General features: G+C 39.1%; 2 protein-coding genes across 2 annotated transcripts; both read left to right on the top strand.

The window, feature by feature from the left end:
- The first annotated feature begins 4,893 nt into the window (after window positions 1–4,893).
- On the top strand, window positions 4,894–11,991 carry GDF10 (growth differentiation factor 10). Its single transcript, XM_009641892.2, has 3 exons — window positions 4,894–4,897; window positions 5,002–5,909; window positions 11,800–11,991. Exons 1-3 carry the CDS (start codon window positions 4,894–4,896, stop codon window positions 11,989–11,991), a joined length of 1,104 nt encoding a protein of 367 aa, XP_009640187.1.
- A 5,788-nt stretch (window positions 11,992–17,779) lies between these two features.
- GDF2 (growth differentiation factor 2) lies at window positions 17,780–20,799 on the top strand. Its single transcript, XM_009642053.2, has 2 exons — window positions 17,780–18,125; window positions 19,862–20,799. The coding sequence occupies exons 1-2, from the start codon at window positions 17,780–17,782 to the stop codon at window positions 20,797–20,799; spliced, it is 1,284 nt and encodes a 427-aa protein (XP_009640348.1).
- The last annotated feature ends 1,642 nt before the right edge of the window (window positions 20,800–22,441 follow it).

Genomic DNA, 22,441 nt, shown 5'->3' with positions numbered 1-22,441 from the left:
TCGCACCAGCCCCCGGGGACGGGCGGGCCAGCCGCAGGTCCTCTCCTCCGGCTCTTCTCGCAGGCTCGCAAGCTTCTGCTGGGGAGAGGGCCGCCTACGGACCGCCCCAAACCGCCGGGGATCCGCGCTGCCGAAACCTGAGAAGACAGAGGTCTGACCTCCCTCTCCCCGGCCTGACTTGGCTTGATTACGAGGGTGGAAGAGCATATATATGTGCTGTCTCGAAACGGCGCCTTCCTTATCCCAGTCTTCCTTCAAAATAATAAAAGGGGAGGTTTGCGTAGTTAATACTCCCTACGTTTGTTATCCTTTGCCAAGGAAACCCAAAATATCTTTTCTGGAAAATGTCTTCCCTCTTTGGTTAACTCTTACAGACTATAACTAAGATCTTAGCTCTTGAAATAAGAATTGTATCAGTTTCTAGAATACAATTTTTGATACATTACCAGAAAAAGTAATTCTTTATAGGCATCTCTATAGTTAAATTTAAAATTTGCTTTTATGAGTTTCAACCTATTTCTCCTACATTTAAGTCTCCTGTATAGAATACAATGCAGCATACAGTGTTTTAGGGAATGGTTACTATAATACCGCACACTAACTCATATTGTCTAATGCACCCCAACTAGTTTCTATCCCATGTCAAATGTAATATTAAAAAGTAATCATATTAAAGGAGGAGGAGATCCCACGGAAAGGTAAGTGGCCAATGAAAATGTCCAGAAATCTAGGCGTTCGGATGTAAAGCAACTGCAGACATTTGGGAGAGAAATAAATCGTCATGCTCTAGATCATTAGCTAGCAGCTGCTAACTAATGGGCATTAGGAAGGAACTTCCACTGTGGATGGTTATTCCATGACCTCCTGCTCTCCCTCTTATTCTTCTGTGAACTGAGCAGCTGACACTGCTGCCCAAGGCCCGGGACCACAAGAGTGATTCAGGAAGAATGCAAGGATTGCACTATATTCTTTTTCTGTTTTTCAATTAATGTGCTGAACAAGTTACTTGCATCTAAGTGGTTTATTTAAATTCTGGTTTAAATTCTGGTTTAAAACAGTAGAACAGCAGCATTTTCTACCCACAGATAGACTGTACCAAGCAATTACAAATCAATATTATTTTGCATATCTGTCAGATCATGAAACCAAGGCAGAGGTGCTTGGAAGTAACTTTTCTTTCCATGCAATGAAAATAAAGCATGCCTATGTCCAAAACTCCTGTCTTCCATCTGTGTACCTTCCCTGCTGGATCCCGTCTCTCCCCAGTAACATGGCATGAAAGCAGAAGCTCCCTGCAATGTTTCTTCAGTATGACAATAAATTGTGCTTCTTTGTAATTCATCAACCTAGTGATGAACAGTCTGAAATGAACCATAGGCCAACAGAGGAAAAGAGAGGGGGGAAGAACCTTATCTGGCAGTATGCTTTTCTTTATCTCCTCCAAGAAATTCTAATGTTTTCTTCTGAAAGAAGAAATTGGTGTGTTCTTTATAAAATACAGATGATAATTCTGACCCTATTGAGATAAACAAAATAGACTAAACCTACAGTAATTTCCTTTTCATTGTTCCAAGCAATGGACTCTTTTACTTTTTTTTTTTTGCATGTTCCAGATAAAACTTCTTCATGTTCCTCTAGCAGTACTTGTCACTTCAAGAAGAGTGCTTCACAAACATCTGCTGCCTCCTCTTAGCTCACCTCTATGTGTGTTCACAAGAGTTCATTATTTCTCTGATAAGGAGCTGAGAGACAGTCTATGAACTAAGTTCTCAAGTTCTTTTTTTCTTTAGGTGCTTTCCAGTTTTCAGGGAACTGTGTAGCTTTAGAAAATAGCACCAATTGACTGAAGTTAGTTACACAGTCAAGTTGTGAATGGTTTGTGACCAAAAGTGAAATTTTAAGTTATTATCCAACTTTACCTAGGTTGCTGAGACTAGGGGGAATTGGCCTTCATGGCAGCAATCTGCTGCCTAAGCCATGAAACTTCCCCATAAATTGACTCTTGCAGCTCAGCTGTATTCCCTGAACACCATCCATCCCCTGTGCTAAACAAAGAAAAGGCCTTGGTGAATAGTATAAACCAGCAGCCATTTAATTAAGACTATATCATAATGCATATGTGCAAGAAAACAAAATCAAGATTATGCAGGGAACTGTAATTCTGGCCTCTAGAGCCTTGCTTTAACATAATTTCATAGCTTGAAATACTTTAAATGCAGTTCTCTGCGTATTTCTTTCTCACAAATGCGTTATCAGAACCATGTAAATCTGTTTTGCTAATCTTGCTGCAATGCAACATTCTCCTACATGGATTATGAACTAAAGGCTAATATTTTCTTTCCTTGGCCACTTGCCTTTTTTCTTTTCTCTACCAATCCCCTGTGTGTATCCTCCACACATCTTGCCTGTGTTCCTAACTTGAAGCTGTCTACAGTGATCAGAGGTAGATACAATCAGTAAAATGTTAACAGCTGTAATGTATACAACTAGTACAGTTCAACTCAGAGTAGTCTTGGAAAATACAACAATGCTTGGTTGACAGGTTGGTACAAGCCTGAGCAATCCGATGCAATACGATAAATATGACTATACTCCATCCAAAACTCAGGTCTCCTCAATTCCTACAAAGCCTATATTTCCAGGCTTCTGGCCTTTCAGTAGCTGCAGGTTCACATGTTCTTACTCTGTTCTATAAAGAATTTCAACTTTTGAAGGGTCTGTTTCACCTAGAACGCAGAATTAATTTAGATGAATTAAACCTCCCTTTCTCTGAGCTATCATTACAAGTTACCTTCCCATCTGAAACCCTGGGACTCTGGTGTTTGAAATGCCTTTATGCCAGCAATGCTTATGCTTCCATAGCCATGTCTATAGAATGGGTGGTGCTAGGAGCATTCTACTAATAATAAAAAATATTTTAAAATTCAACTATACACAGCTCAGGTGGGGAGAGGCAGTGGATAGACTTTTTTCAAAAATATATGCCTTCTGAAATGACCAAACATTAATAACAGCCTGGTGTTCCAAAGGAAGTACTATGATTATTCTCTTCCTCGGTCTGAAAAATAGGCTAGCAGCCTTGTGACATGTCTATGTTTCAAAGACTTGAATAGAATTTAAACTCTTAAGTTTTTTATATTACAAGCACCTGTGAATAAGACTAGTGTTGATTAAAAGTTTATTGGTAGGAATCCTGTCCTGAACTGACAGAATCAAATAGGTTCTCATCACAGAATACTGTTTCTGTTAGCTTCTCTGCCACCTGTGAAACCATTATGAGGCATTAGTACAAGCTCTTCCCTTCACTGCATCAGGAAAAAAATACAGATTATGTAGATGGAAATTGCATACTTCAACACTTGTACTTTCAGACTGTCTATATGGGCCTGGGATTAATGAACATCCTAACCTGCTGTGGTTTAGTCCAAATGATGGTTCTATCCAGCATGAACTGGAACACAGCAAGCACCAATTTAGTGAGATGTAGAACTATTAATTTCCATCTTTCAAATGAAACTGTGCTTAAAAGGAAGAACATTCTGACAGGTGGCAGTTAAGTTTTGGCCTTTCTCTTGCCAAAATTTCTGTGGCTCATCATCCACAGGGCATTGAAAAAGAAACCTAAGTGTTTCTGGGAAGACTGCCTGTTTGGTTTGTTGGTTTTTGTTTGGTTTTGGGTTTTTTTCCTCCCTGCTGCCAGAGAATTTCCAGGTATGTCAAAAAGGGCTGCCAGAGGGTTTGTCCACTTGGGTTAAATAAAGATGCAAACTTACCCACTGTGGTCCTTTGATGCATTCTAAGTACCAGTCTGAGCTTGGGACAACAGGAATCACTTCTCGGTTCTGCCACCACTTTCCCATATATGCTTGAGCTATTGGTAATACTTCCTGCTACTGCAGCAGGATGTGGAGCAACGACAAATCTACAGCCCGGTTACAAAGCACAAGCCAGCTTAGTTTCTTAGAGACGTGATACTGTCTTTGAGACTAAGAACGCTTAACAGGAAGGGACAATCATTTGCCTAAAAAAAAAAAAAAAAAAAAGCAACTTTTCACATGATTGCCTTTTGATTCTGGGATTACATTTTAACAAAATAAGAAAGGTTTCTACTGTTTAAATAAATGTGGTGTAAACAGCTAGTGTAAAATTGCTCATCTGCCTTGAGAAGAGGGTACAGATGTAACCTGGGCACAAATTGTTCAACCAGCTAAAAAGAAGCTGTATGAAATGGAGTTTGCATTTTAAGAGTCAGCTCCTGTTCAACAGTAGCTGTCACTAACTTCAAGCAGATCAAAACACAAGTCTTAGAAACCAAGTAGTTTGCACAGTGCTTTAAACAAAGCTCCTACATGGTGTATACTGGAAAGGAGGATTACTTTTGGGGGGCAGTAACAGCCCCCAAAATGCGTCACACTACTTACTTCTAGCCCCCTTGTGAAATGTCTCTTGTGCACAATTTACAGATGATGAACTTCACATGCTGTCGCCCACAGAGTTAACACCCAGCGATCTTTCAGGAATCTTTGCATTCAGCTTTAGTTTAGACCATCTTGAATATTAACAGTAAACCTGGTTTTCAGCTAGCATACTCAGTAAGATACCATTCTGAGCTCTGCCACAGGCAAATTTGATAGCTTCTCTGAGTTTGACTTTGTTATAAGTTAAATAGAAGCAAGGATTGCTTTTCTTGCCTGCCTGGAATGAAAGGCAGTCTGAAGCTGAAAATCTCTGGGAAGAGTTTTATCTCTCATGCATAGAAAAAGTGCCCAGTGTGTTGGTCAGTCCTGATTTTATTGTAATATTGCTATTAGGTATTGTTAGGGGTTTTTCTTCCTCTTATTCGCCTTCAGTTTTAAGCTGAAGTTGCAAGTTCGCTATACTAACTGATCTGAAATGGGTAAGTGAAAAGCAAAATTTGCTAATCCACTTATATGAGAATAAGGGCTTGACTACCATTTTTGGTCTCAGCTATTTATCCATGTTTTCCTTGCTCTCTTGCAGAATTCTTGGCCCAGAAGCCTTTGTACTGCTTCAATCTGACATCCATGCAGGATTCAGAGATGATTCTTGCTGCCACTTTTCACTTCTATGCTGACAAACGCCTGCGGCACAGGGAAGTGTTTTGTAAGCGGTCCAAGAACTCATCCTGCCGCCTTCTTCACCTGCCTCCGGTCCTGCGGCTCAACCTCATTTTCCAAAGTATTCACCAGAATTCTGCCTATGGACTAGTGAAAGAGAACATCACCGTGTTTCTTCAAAGGCGAGGGGCTTGGCATGCAAAGGACATTTCACACATCATAAAAGAATCAAAACGGGCTGGAGAGCTCATTCTCTGCGCTGAGCTGGATTCTGGGGAGAAACAGCAGGGCTTCCCTGAACAGGTTGCCAGTCATTTACCTTATATACTAGTTTATGCCAATGATCTTGCAATCTCTGAACCTAACAGTGTGGCAGTCACCTTACAGCGTTACGATCCATTCCCTTCCAATGATGGGGACCCAAATCTATCCCCTAATGCTTCTACTGACACCCGAGTGAGGAGGGATACATACCTCTCTAGCTCTATTCAGAACAATGAGTTGCCAGAAGTAGATTATAACAGCAATAAATACAACAAACATGACATATGGGAGAATGCCTACAAGTCCTTGAAACCAAAAGCCTCACGCAAAGACCGAAGGAGGAAAGGGCAAGAAAATACAGAAACACTTACGAAGTCTCAGGTGCTAAATTTCGATGAGAAAACAATGAAGAAAGCAAGGCGAAAACAATGGAATGAGCCAAGGATTTGCTCAAGAAGATACATGAAAGTTGACTTTGCTGATATTGGCTGGAATGAATGGATCATATCTCCCAAATCATTTGATGCCTACTACTGTGCAGGGGCATGTGAATTTCCAATGCCCAAGGTAGTACACCTTTTTGTTGTTGTTAGCTTGCAAACAGTAGATATACTGTTCTGCTTATTTAGCTACTTCTTTAGTTACATTTTTCTTTAGATTTTTACCTTTTTCACTGTGTTCTGTTGCCTCGTTCAGCCTAAATAATTTAAGCAATATCGTTTCCATCAATTGATTCACCAGAGTGCAAAAAGATTCCAAGTTATCTTTAAATGCAATCTTAAGAATAAGAAAAATGTCTCAGGTTTATCTTAAAATTTCTCATCTTGTCTCTTGAAACCAAACATAAAGACTTATGCAGCTTATTAAAATACGGTTACACATGCTAAATCATCAAACTACTCTGTTATGGTAGCAGAAGTATAAAGTATTATGTGCTAATAATAAAACAAGCTATGGTATCAGAGTATCTCTGAATTCCACTGGTAATACCTTAGGAGAAAAATGCAGAGTGGTGAGACACTGAGGTATTTTTAACTTTAAGAAACTGCTTGTCACTTTGAAAATAAGAATGGTGGTTAAGCTGGTATTTGTGTCTCAAAATTATCTGGTGCTTTTTTAATTTACTAAATTCTTAAAATTAAGATAATCCTGCTAGAACAAAAAAAAGTTGATATACCTTATGTGGCTGGAAATGCCACACAGCTGTCTGTAACATTCTAAAACTAGCGTACTGAATTCCTCCTACAGAAGCAGTGTGAAATTTGCTTAAAGAGAGGAAAAACATGAACTGCTCCAATGGAATTTTGATTTGGCCCACTCACTTGTTCTATCGCAAGAAGTAGAAATTTTGGCAATCCTATGTAGCATGAAAATTACCAGCATTTTATAGGGCTTTCAAGTAATGGGTGAGTGGAGGATTTGAAGCACTGCATAACCTGCATGTTTAGAAACTGTAATTCTCTTGCAATTCTACCTACAAATGGCCTGATTATTTATTCTACTGACATTTTTGCATGTGGTCACTTGGCACATAAATGATGGATAGGTTTTTACAGCAGAGAATTTCAAAGCTCTGAGATAGGAATCTGCCCTGCTTTATATACAGGGAGATTGATGTATGTTTGTGTTGAAATAAATAGTATGATTTCAGGAAGAGTAGATATCCAGGCTAGTTTAAGTCCAGGAACAGTGGAAATCCAGACATCATGGTAGGGTGTACAGATCTGATCACCTGGAGTACTGCGTCCAGCTCTGGAGCCCTCAGCACAAGAAGGACATAGAACTGCTGGAACGGGTCCAGAGGAGGGCCACAAAAATGATCCGAGGGCTGGAACCCCTCTCCTGTGAGGACAGGCTGAGAGAGTTGAAATAGTTCAGCCTGGAGAAGAGAAGGCTGCAGGGACACCTGATTACAGCCTTTCAGTACCTAAAGGGGGCTAGACTAGATATAAGGAAGAAGTTCTTTACAATGAGGGTGGTGAAACACTGGAACAGGTTGCCCAGAGAGGTGGTGGAGGCCCCATCCCTGGAAACATTCAAGACCAGGTTGGACGGGGCTCTGAGCAGCCTGATCTAGTTAGCGGTGTCCCTGCTCCTGCAGGGGGGTTGGACTAGATGACCTCTAGGGGTCCCTTCCAACCCAAAACATTCTATGATTCTATGATTCTATGATTCTATGTTCTTGTGTAGCTGACCGATGCTGAACCATGTATGCACAAATCAATACATGGTCTGGTATAAATTAAAGCTTGCACAGGCTCACATACAACTTCATTTTTTTGTTGTAGCATAAAGAGATCATGCAACACAATTACCATTTAACTTCTCCAAAGCAAAACAAAGCCTGGGAATAGAAGTCCTCTGCCATAGAGCCACAGTCTAATGTACCATTTATACATACTAAAGCAAAAAAAAAAAATATATATATATTTAACGCATCTGGCTTCTTGTGAGCAAAACAGCATGACACAAAAGCTGACAGAACCAAAAGAGTGGATCCGTTTCTAGCTGGAATAGTTAAATAAGCTTATATTCCTGACATTTAATGTCTTTAGAAATATTACTTGCCTTATAATAAAGATTCCCTTGTAAATCAAAACCACTTACTTCAGTTCTCATTTTGACACTTGTTTTCTAGATAAATTAATGTGGCTACACTAGCACCTTGGTGCCAACCCGATTGCCCCCCATCTCTCCCCCCCCAAAAAAACCCAGAGAAATAAAACCCCAGAGAAATTTAAAACTAAATCACAGATCCATAGATTTGGGGATTTTTAGTTTGACACACTCTTTGATTTGGTTTCATTTGGAAGATGTCTAGTTTCTGTTAGCTTTGTATTTTTAAGAGGGGAAAAAATGGAGGCAAATTCACAGCTGTAACTTTTTTAAATGACTGTTTCCACATGAACAGAGATAACATGGACATCAGCATGAACAAAGCTTCAGGTCAGAGCATAGAATTGCTAAAAATTATGGAAGGAGAAATAGCTTTTCTTCTTGCATATATGCCCTAAGTCAGGAAAGCATGCATATGATCTTGGCACTGCTCAGTCAAAGGCCAGATTAAGGCTATTCATGAAGTCTTGGTCTACATGGTCAGCCTGTGATGGACAACAGATAGCTTATTTCCAAGGTACTCTTTTAGAACTGTAGAGATAGAATTATACTTCTATACCTGGCATGTTGAGAATCATCACATTGCATCTTTTTTTTTTTTTTAAAGTATCGCTACACCACCCTGCACATCTATTTTAGTAACTGCAATTCTTGATCTAGATACAAAACAGCTCTGGTACAAATCTTGTCATAGCAAGTTCACCTATCTTAATGCTGAAATTCTTATTCCCTGAACTGTGAGGGGGAAGATTAGCTTATATAGTTAATAATGGCTGGCTGCACTGCTGCATTTGCCAAATAAATGCTAGTCCTACATGTGGTAGAAGTAGGTGGGAACATATCTTTTCCCTGGTCTACCATAATTAGAATTCTTTTGATTTCATCCTTGTAAGTGTATCAGTTCATGAGTTTTATTTTAAGAGTTGAATTCAAATTTGAAACCAAAACTTTCCTGAAACTAAGAAATGTTACTTATTAAGATGGAAGGGTTGTGAAGTTTTTTGAGGGGCAAATTAATGATAAAACAGACTTTAAAAGGGGTGTAAGCCAGGCAGAAGGGGAGGGTCTAAAGTATTTCAAACCCGCTGTTCATCTGCTTTTTGGCTACATTACCATACTTCTATTTCCTGAGGCCCAAAATATTCCTCAGCTAGGATGGTCCCAGAGGTTAAGTAAGAGCAGAACCTGGCCTGCTGTATATAACTTAGTAGCCAGTGTTTAAAACATTAGCACTTCCTCAGTGCCATCATTACTGGGCATTCAACTCGTTATTTCAAGCTTTCCACTGTAGTATGTTGGTACAAACACTAATGTGAAGCCTAGTCCATGATCACTGAACACTCATGCCAGGTTTCCAGAAGGGCTGGAAAATTTGGAGCCTGGCTGGATGTGGGATGGGTGTGCTGTCTGGCTCTGCTGTGGATTTAGGGCTCAGGCAGCCAGATTCTGTACACAGTAATAGTCCATAATATGCATTTTCCTCTATAAGCATTTTTTGTGCATAGTGTATACACTTGCAGGCATTAGAAACCTAATTAGTGCTGTTGTCTGTGTAGACAGCTGCTCACACTAGACTTTGCCCACATACATTTGTTCCTTGCAGATATTAGACACTGCACAGCTGGAGAAGATCCTAGTAGAATCTTATGCAGGTTCATACCCAGGAATCCTGTAAATCAGTAACTGGCACTGAGAGCAATGATTGCTACCCGCTGCATGGGGTCAACAAATTCTGTTTCAGTAGCACATTAGGATCTGAGACCGTTTCAAATAACAGGAGGTTTTTCATAAAGGTTAAAGTTAAGAACTTGATTCTAGAAGCCCTAGTTCTTTGAACTTCCAAACTCTGCAGTTGCTTAAACACACAAAAACTACTCCTGTCTCTCTCTTGCTGTCCAGATTTACTGACATGGCCAATGCGGGTAGAAGCTTATTTCTACTTCATATAGAAGCTGTGAAACTAATTCACTGCTGCTTGTTTGTGGACAGCTTTGAAATCTAAAGATGAAGGGTGGCATGAGAGAGCAAGCTGTTGCTAATTATGCCAACATATGCTAATTACAGAAAGCGCTTTCCAGGATTGGTCACTTGTCGGGACTTGGCTATAGGGATGCTGTCTTGAAGCCCTGAAGGATCAAGGACAGATTTCACAGTTCCTCCTGGTAATGACTCAAAGGAGATTGCTTTAGTTAAGAAACACCTGAAAGCCTTAATAGCAATTAAGGTTTGGGCCTCATTTGCTGATACGTAACACTTAGAGCAAATGTATTAAAACTGAATTATCCTAAAAAATAGCTCCTTTGTTATACCCACGGACTACATAACTTTTCATGTTGAAATAAAAAATCATGTTTTGCATATACTCAATTATTACTTGAAAAGTAGAGAAGATATAAGATAGTAATTCTTCTCACTTGAACTATCTGCTTCCATGTGGAGGTATGCAAAGTCCCTATTTGTTGTCCCACAAATGTCATTTTCAACCTGATATACAGCTACGTACCACTAGTGATGAAAGATTTCATGTGCCACGTATACCAGATCTGTGCAGAAAACTCATGAAACTGCAGAAAAAAAGCCTGATATGACTAACACAGTTTTCCTACTGTTACTGTACTCATTTGCTGGGACAGTATTCAAGCATGTCCACTGAACAGGAGTCACCGAAGCTTCAGCCTCAGTGGTGGATTGCATGCCACACTATTGCCTCGTGTAACTGGGGCACATGCATTCCATGCTATGCTGAGGCAACGGCAAAGAAAGGCTTTCACTCTCTCACTGGTAAACCTGTGCTTGACTGTATGTACCTCAAGCAATGGAAGTGGTGAAATGTTTAGTAGTATTCAGTTGCTCAGACTACAAGGGTCAAGCGTAGCTTGTGAATAAAGGCTAAAAAGAAGAGTTACAGTTAACTACTAAGCAGTATACTGTTTACATATCTTAACTTTCTCACTTTATTATTCTCACTGCTGTTACGCCTAATGGCTGTGTCCTCAAATATTTTTCCTTGCAGTTTACTGCATCCAAAAATCAATACTAGAAATAAAATTGTGGCACAGTACTCTGAACAGTATAAAGCTGCTGTGAAACCTCACTTCATACTTTTCCTGCCCTTTGAGCCTTTTGTTTTCTTCTCCCACTTTGAGGCTAACTCAGAGGTGGGGGGGAAGCCTGGTGAGGAAGGCAGAGGGAGGCAGACAAAGACTACAGGTACGAAGTACTTATTTGTCACGCGGTTATGATCAGAAAGGCTCTGTCAGGTTGTTGGACTATTCTAGACTGACTCCCCCCTGTGGACACTACTTGGGGAGCACTCTGGTCTTTTTTAAAAGAGAGTAATTATTCCAGGAAAAAGTAACTAATTCCAGGTTAGCGTACATGAGGAGAAATACTACTGGAACATAGGGATAGTTATTTTGAAAATACTTAGAGCAGCCAATTTTCCAAGTCAGACAAGAGGTTAAGAAAACAAAAGATAACATCTTATGACCGAGAAGTGTGCCCCACCGAAGTCCTTTTCTCCTGCACGTCTGCTTCCAGCATCTAGTAGGTGCATTCAGGGCCATTCTTTCTTCAGGCTACTGACTGCTGGCTGTGCCACCAGTGCCCTCCTCTGGTATTTATGAAGGCAGCAAAAGGAACACAAAGTATCTGTTGGATACACCCTGCGCAGGAAGGCTGGAAGTGTGAGGGACAGACTATGCTGCATGGCCCTGCGACTCAATCACATATATTCACTTTTTTGAGAAACAAAAAAAATGTAATTGTTGTCATTTTCAAGCCCATCTGGGAAAGTGACTGCTCATAGATGAAGTGATAACTATTTCCTTTTCTGTTCCAGATTGTCCGGCCATCAAATCATGCTACAATCCAGAGCATTGTAAAAGCAGTAGGAATCATTCCTGGCATCCCAGAACCCTGTTGTGTTCCTGACAAAATGAGCTCACTCAGTGTCCTGTTCTTAGATGAGAACAAAAACGTTGTTTTAAAGGTATATCCCAATATGTCGGTTGAAACTTGTGCCTGCCGATAAATTCATACAAACACATCTTTAATGAGACCCACGCATCCTGCCCGACTACACTGGGGAAGTTGTAAATGGGAAATGAATCCACTTGTGTTGATGAATGAATGCAAGCCTACAATTCCTCTACAGAAAGCATGCGGAGAGACTAAAATGATGCACATGCTCACCTGGAAGAATACGTCTTCCTGTCATCATTTGTCTTTCATATTCATCTTCCAAGAATTCAATAATTTTACAAATATCTTCCTAACCCACCTAGCCAAGACACCTGGTGTTTAGTGAGAAATTTAAGCAAGCGTAAAGTTTTCCATAATCAAAGGACTAAAATATGTTTTTATATGCTATTTCTCTGACTATTTTACCTCTTCAGTTAACCAAGAAGACAGGAAGTGAACTTGCAAAGGCAGGCTTATTTTAGAATATCACTTTTGTACACAAATCAAAACTTTCTGCCTAAAACACTCATACTCTTAATCTGCATATTTATACTAAAGAATGCTGTAATAAAGGGCTTAAAATGTATATTTTCTTCAGGATGCAAGTATAGTGCACTGCATAAGCTTTCATATAAACAGTATGTTAATATAGCCATTTTTGGTTACCCTTCCCTAATATATAATTTGTTCGACGAAAGACATCTGTAATGTCCCACATTTTTGGTTTGCTGGATAATTTCAGGTTGTTAAGCGTATTCTCTGAGTAACACATACTATACAGTAATAAGTTGGAATACTAAAAATAAAATAACCAAGATTTATATTTTTGTAAATTATACTTTATATCCTCTAGATTGTTACATGCTTTTAACAAAAGCTAATAAATTAAAGGTACAGTAGTATCTAAAAACAGTTGAATTGTCTTTCTAGAAATGCACTCTGTTACATTCTGTTAATTAGATGGAAACATGTAAATACATGTTAAGCTTGTCATAATGCACCTCAATAGATTAAAGACAGAAGGGGATACTATGATCATCCAGACCGACCTCCTGCATAGCATAGATCAAAGAACCTTGCCCAGTAGTTTCTGCACCATGCATTATGGAACTTCTGTTTTGAGCTTGGGAATGTCTTTGAAAAACATGCATAAATTTGGCTTTAGAGATTTTATGTGATAGGATATCTCTACTGGACTACAAATAGTTGTTCTGAAAGTTAGTGCTCTTTGTTCAAACGCAGTGTCTTAATCCTAATCTGAATTTGTTGAGCTTTAGCTTCAATTCACTGGATCTTACTGTAACCTATTTTATTAGATCCCTTTTATCTATTATCCAAAATACTTTCACTGTGTATTTTTAGTATAGAGAGCAGGGTCAAATTACATTTTGGCTAAGATTTAAATACGTACTTTGATTTCTTATTCTAAGCCTCAAAAGAATTTCTCACAGTTCTTTTCTGAACACTTTCCAGAACTTTCATTAACTTTCTTTTCCAAAAATGAACATCAAAATGGGACACGATATTTGGCAGTGGTTCCATTAGAAGTCTTTATAAAGTCTCTGCGTCCCTCTAACTCCTGTACAATCCTCTCTTGATACATTCATGGTAGCCCTTGTAACTGCAGCACTCCTTTAAGAGCTGACGTTCCATCATTGTGCCTGTGAACTCTCTTTCTCAGTGTCCCTGCATGCCAGGACACATTTGCCACATATTCCATTTTCACCCACCTGCTGTGCAATAGCATAGGCAGACCAGGAGCAGAATAAACTTCTGAAGTCTGTGAGGTAGCACAGAGTGCAAGATATGGAGTGTTTCCTCCTCAAGAGACAGTCTAACCTTCTGCTTTACCTTATCCTATTTAGAGTTGTATTATTTAGGGGAGGTATACTACACACCCTACCTTCTGATGAATGAATGACTGGAAGGCTCCTGTCCTGCTATGGTGCTAGGTAACTTCTGCCACCAATATTCCCTATTAATGTGGTGCAGATTCCCAGACAACAAAGGTGTGTAAATGTGGTACTTCCTGCTAGGCTACAGAAAAACAAGATTCGGTGTGTATGGGAGTGTCTGCAAGGTTACTCTTACAGCAGTTCTTGGCAATTCCTCCCAAACAGCTCTCAATAAGAAGTAGATAGTTCTAAGGCACCTTGTAGTGACTGCCAGTTACAATGGCCAAAAGATCATGGATCCAGCTAGGCATTTCTTCTTCTCCCAAAGTACTACAGTGATTTACACTGGAACTACTGGGACAAACCTTTGTATACTGTTGCTGTTAAAGATCTCCCTTAAAAATGTAGGGACTTGTGTTTTTATTAATCATGAGAAACTCAATTACCGTTGCTAATGCATAAAGAAAAACTAAAAAGTTCTTAGAAATTCATCATTTATTCCTATGGAACAGCCATAAGCATAAAACTTTTCAAAGTATCTTAAATCATTGTCATTTATATTCTCTGTGAAAATCTACCCTTTTCTGTAGGTCTAGTCTTGCTCCCATTTAGCACCAGCTCTGAACAGAATGAACATATTAGCCTAGTGTGCTTGTGTTCTCATCTACTGCATTTTGTTTTCCTTAAGGAACGTTTTCTATATCTTGAATCAGCTTTTGGGTACAAACTTTCTTTCCAAGATGCGCTGATGCAAGCAATTAGGAAAGAAATACCATCTGTTACAAGGTCTATAGGACATAAGGGAAAATGCTACTCCTACATTCATTAGGATACCTATAACACCCTGAAAAGTTTAGTCTGCATTTAAAGGTTTGTTGGCATACCTATATTATTTAGCACGTGCAAAACAAAACTATATCCGTAAGTGGCATAGCTCTCATGGCATTCCCTTACTACACAAACAATACAATTCTCTTACTAGTAAAGTTTATTTCATTTGGAGTTTAGCTGTACCAATCAATTCTCTAATGCAAGGTCTTAAACCACTATTTGTCTAGAAGTGGCTACTGCTGTCTGGGTCTTTGGTATTTGGATGTCTAATCTTCCTCTAGAAAAGGAAACTTTGCATTTGAAATGGCACAAATGCAGTCAGCTACTGTTGGAAGACACTAACACCCTCACTCTCTTGGTTCCAACAGATCGTTTGATTTCTACAAACATCCTATAAACCGTTCCACTCACTGTTTTAAGTTTCTAGAAAAAGTTACTATTGACAAACACTTAAAATAGCAGATCAAGATAATTCCACTAACCAATCCTAAAAGAATTGAGGGTATATTAGTATAGGATGGTTAAAGACAGATAAAACAGGAAAACAGCTGATACCAGCCAGAAAAATGTTAAGTACATTTTTTCTAACCAAATCCAATTTCATTCTTTGAGACCATGGTTTAATTGCCAGAGGTAACAGTAACAGCCAGATTGTATCTAAGTTTTTGTGGAGTGTTTCAATTCACTTGCACAAGGCTGTGTAATTAAAAGAAACCACTGGACAATATTAATATATTTGTGTATCACATGAATTAACAACTGTCTCACTGCCAACCTCAAAGAGCAGCTTTCAAAAGGAATTGCCGCTGAATTAAGCTGTTCATTGTAAAGTTCCTGCAAAGCTGACACTGGGCCTGACGCTATTTGACATCTTTATGTAACAACCCCCATAGCATTTGCAGAAGACAGTGTTTAGGAGAGAGATATTTATATAGATCATTTGGTCTAGCTGCACTTTATGTAATCAAAATTCATCTTAAGGTAGACAAATGCAGAACTTAGTACCTAGGCACAAGGAATAGAGGCAAATGCCACTGAGTAAAAGACTGCACCCTTGAAAGCCATAACTCTTAAAACAATTTTGGTAGGTATCACGGACTTATGGCACAGTATGAGCATCCAGGGTGATACTATATAAAGAGAGCTAATGAAAGCTTTGAAAAGGTGCACACTGGAGTAGTGAACCACATAAGGAAAGGGGATTTTATTTCTGCATGTGGCACTGGTGGACTGCCACTAGAAACTATGCATAGCCCCAGCGCTTACCTTTTCAAAAAAACATTCAAATTCTGAGATACATGAAAAAGAAACAAAAACAGTTAGAGAAAATGTCTTATAACATTGACTAAAAAGCACAATCTGTTTATTTTATCCAAAAGCAAACTGAGAAGTAACTTGATTACACTGTACAAGTACTTTGACAGACAGAAAATGCCAGAGCTATGGGACTCCTCCAGCCAGCTGGAACGTTACAAGAACTCATGTCTAGAAGGTGAAGCCAGGCACAATGAAATAATGAATGAAGCACCATGGCTTTTTAAGTGTAAGTGACAATCTCTTAGAGTAAGTGCTACAAGAATTGAAGAACTCTTTGATTCTTTGACATCTTCAGATAAGTTCTGGAGACCCTTAAAAAGTTATAGTTTAACCAAACACAAGTAATTGGGCTCTGCACACAGGTAGGAAACACAAAGGCCTTGAGTAAAACATAACAGTCTTGCTATGCAGGAGGCCAGGATCAATGCCAAATACTCCTTTCTGACTTTACACCATAGGAGCATAATTAACCAGAATCTTGGATCCCAGTTGTCACTTGAACAGACACTTAAGTGAGTATTTGAGAAGTCTGGGCTTACTTTAAACACTGTGTATGCACTGCTAGAAAGCTGGAGAAGAACGGCCAAACAGGACAAAATCTTGTCCGCATCTTTGCAATGTTTTTTTTATGTAACAGCTCATAATACTGTTCAGTCGTTATGGCACATGTACAGTATGGATTGAGTTGTGGTTAGAAAAAATGATACATTAATAGTACAGATAAAACACTTATGTATCATTATATTAAATCATAAGACGTTCATTAAGATAAATAGCAAGTGCTATTTTTGTCTATAAATAAACTAGGGGTTTTTTTCTGTATCATGAGAAATTCTATAATCAGTCTTGTATTTCTGCCTTGGCCTATTCTTCTCATGGATAGCGGTATCCTCATAGATAATCATCTGTATCTTCACAGAGACCTCTTACTTTCTATGTGGCCATAGAAAGTCTAGTTCTATCTTCATCTGAAGGTCACTGAAATAATGACTGGTTGTTCTTGGACTGGATTGACCATCAAAAAACTAAGAAATATATTACATAAGATACTATAAAAACAAGACTAAATTCCCATACACCAAAGGAATCAAACTGAAAATGGACAAGGCTGCAAACAACATGAAGCAAACTTGACACAAAACAGATATTTCACTGTGTACAAACAATAGCTCTTGGCTGATAAACGGAAAGAAGTTTTAAGGTTGTTTGTATTGTCATGAGACCATGTCTTGCAGAATCACAGGTCTCCATCAACCAATTGGGGATTTTCTGATGGCATGCGAAGGGACTGTAATAAAGATTTTTGAGATGTTATTTACTCATAGCTAATAAAGTAACTTTGTTCTAAATCTCTATTTTATAGTCTTGATGAAAACAGTGTAATCTTCTACGTCCCTAAGAAAGCGTCTCTCTGTGTTGGCAAGGAAATGATAGAAGAGCGTAATTAAGCAATGATGACCCTAAAGTGAAATGCGGATTCTTTACAATATACAATGTCCTTCCCACCAGCCACATGTGTTTGTCAGATGTTTATAGAATCTTCATTAACTAAGAGCTTTGCTAGATAACAGAAGCTGAAGCATGGCATCAATGACTCTGATAAGGGCAAGTGTACAACCAATCTGCTTGACAACTGACAAGAGGCTGGGGTTTGAAGCAGACTGCAAAAAGAACACAAGAAAGTGGTTTGTAAAAGGGCATTCTAGTTGTTTGCCTTCCATCTCCTTTCCTCTGTCTGTAATGAAAAAACATTTTTAATCAGCTACAATACCATTGTTCTTTTGTTTCTCCATCAGAAAAGTAAATGTAGACAAAATGCATTATTTTGGAGTATTAGCTGCACTGTCTGTTTTCAACATCATTGCCTGTCTGACAAGAGGCAAGCCTTTGGAAGATTGGGACAAGTTATCAGCTATGGGAAAGTCTGATGCACACTTTCATGATCCTGGGGAAGTGGAAGATGAGACTCATTTCAACTTAAAATCTTTCCTGCAGAATATGAAGACAGATTTACTAAGGAGTTTGAATTTGTCAAGAGTCCCCTCACAAGTGAAGACCAAAGAAGAACCACCACAGTTCATGATTGATTTATACAACAGATATGCTGCAGACAAGTCCTCCATCCCTGCATCAAATATTGTAAGGAGCTTCAGTACTGAAGGTAGGAGAAGTCCTAAATATGTGGACTAAAATTTTTAAAGAAGTACATGGACAGTAGGTACTCAAATTCTTTTGAAATTCAGAGGGAATTGAGTGCCTAACTTCCACAGATTCTTTAGAAACTAAACAGATTAAAATTTTGTATTGTAGTCTTGCTCTGTAGTTTCCTTCAACTTTTAAAATCATATAATTAACTTTAGTTTTCTTCTTTGATATTTTTACTGTAAAATATTCTCTTCTCAAAGACATCAACTGAGATGATGCACTGAATAACAGGGTTCACATGAATCATGTTTTTCAAATCTAGAGATTCGGGATGGAGTTCTAATGTTAGAATGCAAACTTTTGACCATCTATAATTGAGACGTCCATGCTAGAGAGCTCTTCCTTCACATGGGCTCTTCTCATACTTAAAAATCACAGCAGCCAACTGAGAAATGTGTCTCTGGATCCAAGCAAGGAACAGCAGTGCTCCCCCAAAATTCTAGTTTAGATGGAAAACATTATTTGGAAATGGGGAGTCAAGCTTGTCGCAACTCAAAAAAATTCAAGATCCCTGTCTGTGTAACATTACATAGACTTCTAAAAGCTGCATCAAAAGAAGCAATAAAAAAGTTAGAAGTAAATGCAATCCTTGTGATAAAAATGAGACAGGGAGAATCGAAGCTTCTGTTTATATGAAAAATAGACATGCACATGTAACAGGACTACAGGGAACTCAAAATTCCAAAATGAGTGCCCCTCGTCCTGAAATGGAAAGAAACCGTAACAGTATGAGCTACATTATAGTTTCCACGTTTCCTCTCTGACTGCTTTAGTGGGTGAACACTGTGAAATGACATTAGCCAAGTAAAATTGTCCTAAAGCCCAGTCATGATTGAGTCCTATAATCTGATGATCTTATATTGACCATCAAATAGACATCAGTCAGTGTTGACTTTTATACACTACCAATCTGAACTTCCAGCCAAATATCTGCCCTTCCCAAGGCAGAGTTTTTGGTACTGCACATACCTTTGCAGGAAAAAAAAAAAAAAAAAGACAAACAAAACCCCCACAGACTCAGTGAGTCCAGCCTGGAACAGACTGGGACCTGGGCATGAAAGGCTGTTTATCACCAAGGCCCAGTTTAGACAGACCCTGAAGCTTCAGTTCAGGATTTTCAAATACTTTTCTATTTCCCCAAACTCCCAGTAATCCAAGCTGCTTTTGAAGTTATTTGAAGAAAACAACAAAAGCCTCAAGCACATCTAGTTCTTAGAGACACTTAAATATGTAGTATACTTCTCTGTGTTAAGAAGGCAGTTCATCCCATTGCATGATAAGAGTAGCAAATTCATAGGGTTTTTTAGGAATTCTTTGTGTAAAAATCTCTTTAGGAAATTGCTAAACCTGAACACTCCCCAGATGCCTTATTTATGTGCTTAATACCGACCAGAATCATCCACAGCTTGTCCTAGGCAGACTCTTTACACTCCCCTCCACACACTCACCTGACCATGCAATCTGGGTGAAAATACTACCAACACTAGCAACCTCCATTTTCACTTTTCACTCCCTGCCCTTGATATTTGGCCAGAAGATGGTTTTTTAGTTTTGTTTTGTTTAGTTGGGTTTCTTTAATGCTGGGTAGTCATGCTCTTATTTTATGCCCAAAATACATCCTGAGTCTTTTAAAAGCAAGTTACTCTGACAGTCAAAAGTACTGTAACCATGTGTTTTAATTTCCTATTGCAGATGTTGTTTCTTTAGCTTCACCAGAAGAAAATCAATTTCAGAAACACATCTTGCTCTTCAATATCTCTATTCCACGATATGAGGAAATCACCAGAGCTGAACTGAGAATTTATATCTCCTGTCACAGGGAAGTTGGGTCTCTCTCTAGGCTGGAAGGCAACATGGTCATTTATGATGTTCTAGATGGTGACCACTGGGAAAACCCAGAAAGTACCAAATCTTTCCTTGTCTCCCACAATATCCAGGAGTGTGGTTGGAAGATGTTTGAAGTGTCCAGCGCTGTGAAAAGATGGGTCAAGGCAGACAAACTGAAGACAAAAAACAAGCTAGAGGTTGTTACAGAGAGTAAGGCTCTGGGTGGTTTCACCTGTGGGAAGCTGGATATCAGTGTTACCCCTGACACTAAAAATCTGCCCCTGTTAATAGTGTTCTCCAATGACCGCAGCAATAGGACAAAAGAGACCAAAGTGGAGCTCCGGGAGATGATTGTCCATGAACAAGAAAGTGTGCTAAAGAAATTAGGAAACACCACTTCGTCTGAAGAGGAAGAACAGGGAGAGGAAAAGGCCATCACTGGGCACCACCAGCATTCCTCCAGAAGCAAGAGAAGCATCGGAGCCAACCACTGCCGGAGAACTTCCCTCCATGTGAACTTTGAAGAGATTGGCTGGGATTCCTGGATCATTGCACCAAAAGATTATGAGGCTTTTGAGTGTAAAGGAGGTTGCTTCTTCCCTCTGACAGATAACGTTACCCCAACAAAACATGCTATTGTCCAAACTCTGGTGCATCTCCAAAACCCAAAGAAAGCTTCCAAGGCCTGTTGTGTTCCAACCAAATTGGATTCAATCTCCATTCTTTATAAGGATGATGCTGGTGTGCCCACTTTGATATATAACTACGAAGGGATGAAAGTGGCAGAATGTGGCTGCAGGTAGTATACAAGGCAGAATCTGTATGAATAAGAATACACCCTTTTTCTGCTCTGTGTAAATCTGTACATTAGTGATGCAAATGAAAATCCTTGCAAACAAGGTTTGGAGCAGGGTATGGGTCTGGTTGTTGTTGTTGCTGCTTGTTTTAAAGGAAAACTGGCATTTAAAGAATGGCAATCGTTGTAAATAGCCTGCATTATATATCATGGCAAAGCGAATACTGGATTAAAATATTGTGAGATTGAATGAACTATGCATTATTTGGCAACAATCAACTTTTCTGTTTAATTGATTCTTCTTAGGTCACAAACTAAAGGAATTTCAACGGGGAGTTAGGATGTCCTGTAGATGTTTAATAGGTATTGAAATCTAATTCTCTCAGCCAACTCTGACATTTTCAACTTCTGTAAAACTCAGTAAACGGAATTTGGTCTGCATGGTAAAGTCAGGAATCTAAATCCTGCAAACCTTTTGTCCTATCAGTAATCTCAGCAGCTTTTACAGGCAAATTATTTACTCCTGTAAGTGAAGATTTGCAGTATTCAAAACAGAAGAGATTCTCAGTCTTACTTCATTCCCAAGTTTCCTTCTGTGGGTAGCAGGTGCCTTGGTTTCAGCTTTCTTATCCTCGATGTCCCTATTTTTACCCCTTTATGGCACATACTTGAATGATAAGAAGTGCAGCCTTCCGCTTCTAAGACACTGTTTCCTAGGAGGAACGGCAGCCCTTATCTCCGGACAAAGATAAGGAACCACTTTGACCTACTGCATATTCTTAGTATTTCTTTGCAAGAACACGCAGCCAAAAGATGTTCAGCCTTAGAAGCTGTATCCTAAGAGCAGTGGGGGTTGGCAGAGCTCAGCTCTTGCGAAAAGCCCAGGCTGCTTATTTAGAGGCCTCGATATGTTCTTTGGAGTCTCATATTAGGCTCTGATTTTTTGAAAATTTCTTCTTAGCAGAAACTCTATTTCACATACAAAATTATTTCCCCCCCTTAGAAGTCTGGGAAAACCTGAAAACTTCTATCTGTATTCTACGAGACTTATATGACTGTATGGGAAATATATGATCATACAATAGTTCTCCTGACTTCAGTTGTATTTTCACTAAACAAGGACCCCATCTTTCCTGCAATTAAAGTAAACTTCCTTTGATTCTAATGAAGGTTTTGCCTTTACAAGAACAGACAAAGTGTATTCTGTTGGTTTCAGGTAATAGGGGTAAGTGCTGTACAATGCCACCATAGTCCATCTCACTTCTACTCCTCCACCACCTTAGACACACACACACACACACACAAAAATCAGAGAACACTTTGATCCAAACCCACGGCAAACTACACATCTGTTCAAAATGGTGAAGAATATTGATGAGGCAAAAATCTAAACAGTAGCTTAATGTATGGAAGCAACAGGATTTAAATGGATACGTATGTTTCAAATTAGGGAAGCCTTGGCAAGACGAATTAATTCGGCATGAACAGATCAGCTTGAAATCTAATACACAGTTTATTTACTATTGTTAACTTAATACAGAGCAAATAGCAGGTGAGTGTGAGCAAGGCAGTTGTAATTCCATCAAGAACTTCTGGTTACATCAAAAACCATGAGCACAAAGCACGATTCACCAGAAACCCTGGACTGA

This window comes from Egretta garzetta, unplaced genomic scaffold, assembly GCF_000687185.1.
Source record: "Egretta garzetta isolate BGI_Z169 unplaced genomic scaffold, ASM68718v1 scaffold56, whole genome shotgun sequence".
Lineage (NCBI taxonomy): Eukaryota > Metazoa > Chordata > Aves > Pelecaniformes > Ardeidae > Egretta > Egretta garzetta.
The sequence above is the reverse complement of the archived record's forward strand: the minus strand, read 5'-3'. Positions and strand labels throughout refer to the sequence as shown.

Excerpts from the sequence above, each read along its gene's own strand:
- GDF2 (XM_009642053.2), top strand. The coding sequence starts at position 17,780 with ATGCATTATTTTGGAGTATTAGCTGCACTGTCTGTTTTCAACATCATT. Across the intron at positions 18,126-19,861 it reads AAGGAGCTTCAGTACTGAAG|ATGTTGTTTCTTTAGCTTCA; the intron begins GTAGGAGAAGTC and ends TTCCTATTGCAG.
- GDF10 (XM_009641892.2), top strand. Across the intron at positions 5,910-11,799 it reads GTGAATTTCCAATGCCCAAG|ATTGTCCGGCCATCAAATCA; the intron begins GTAGTACACCTT and ends TTTCTGTTCCAG.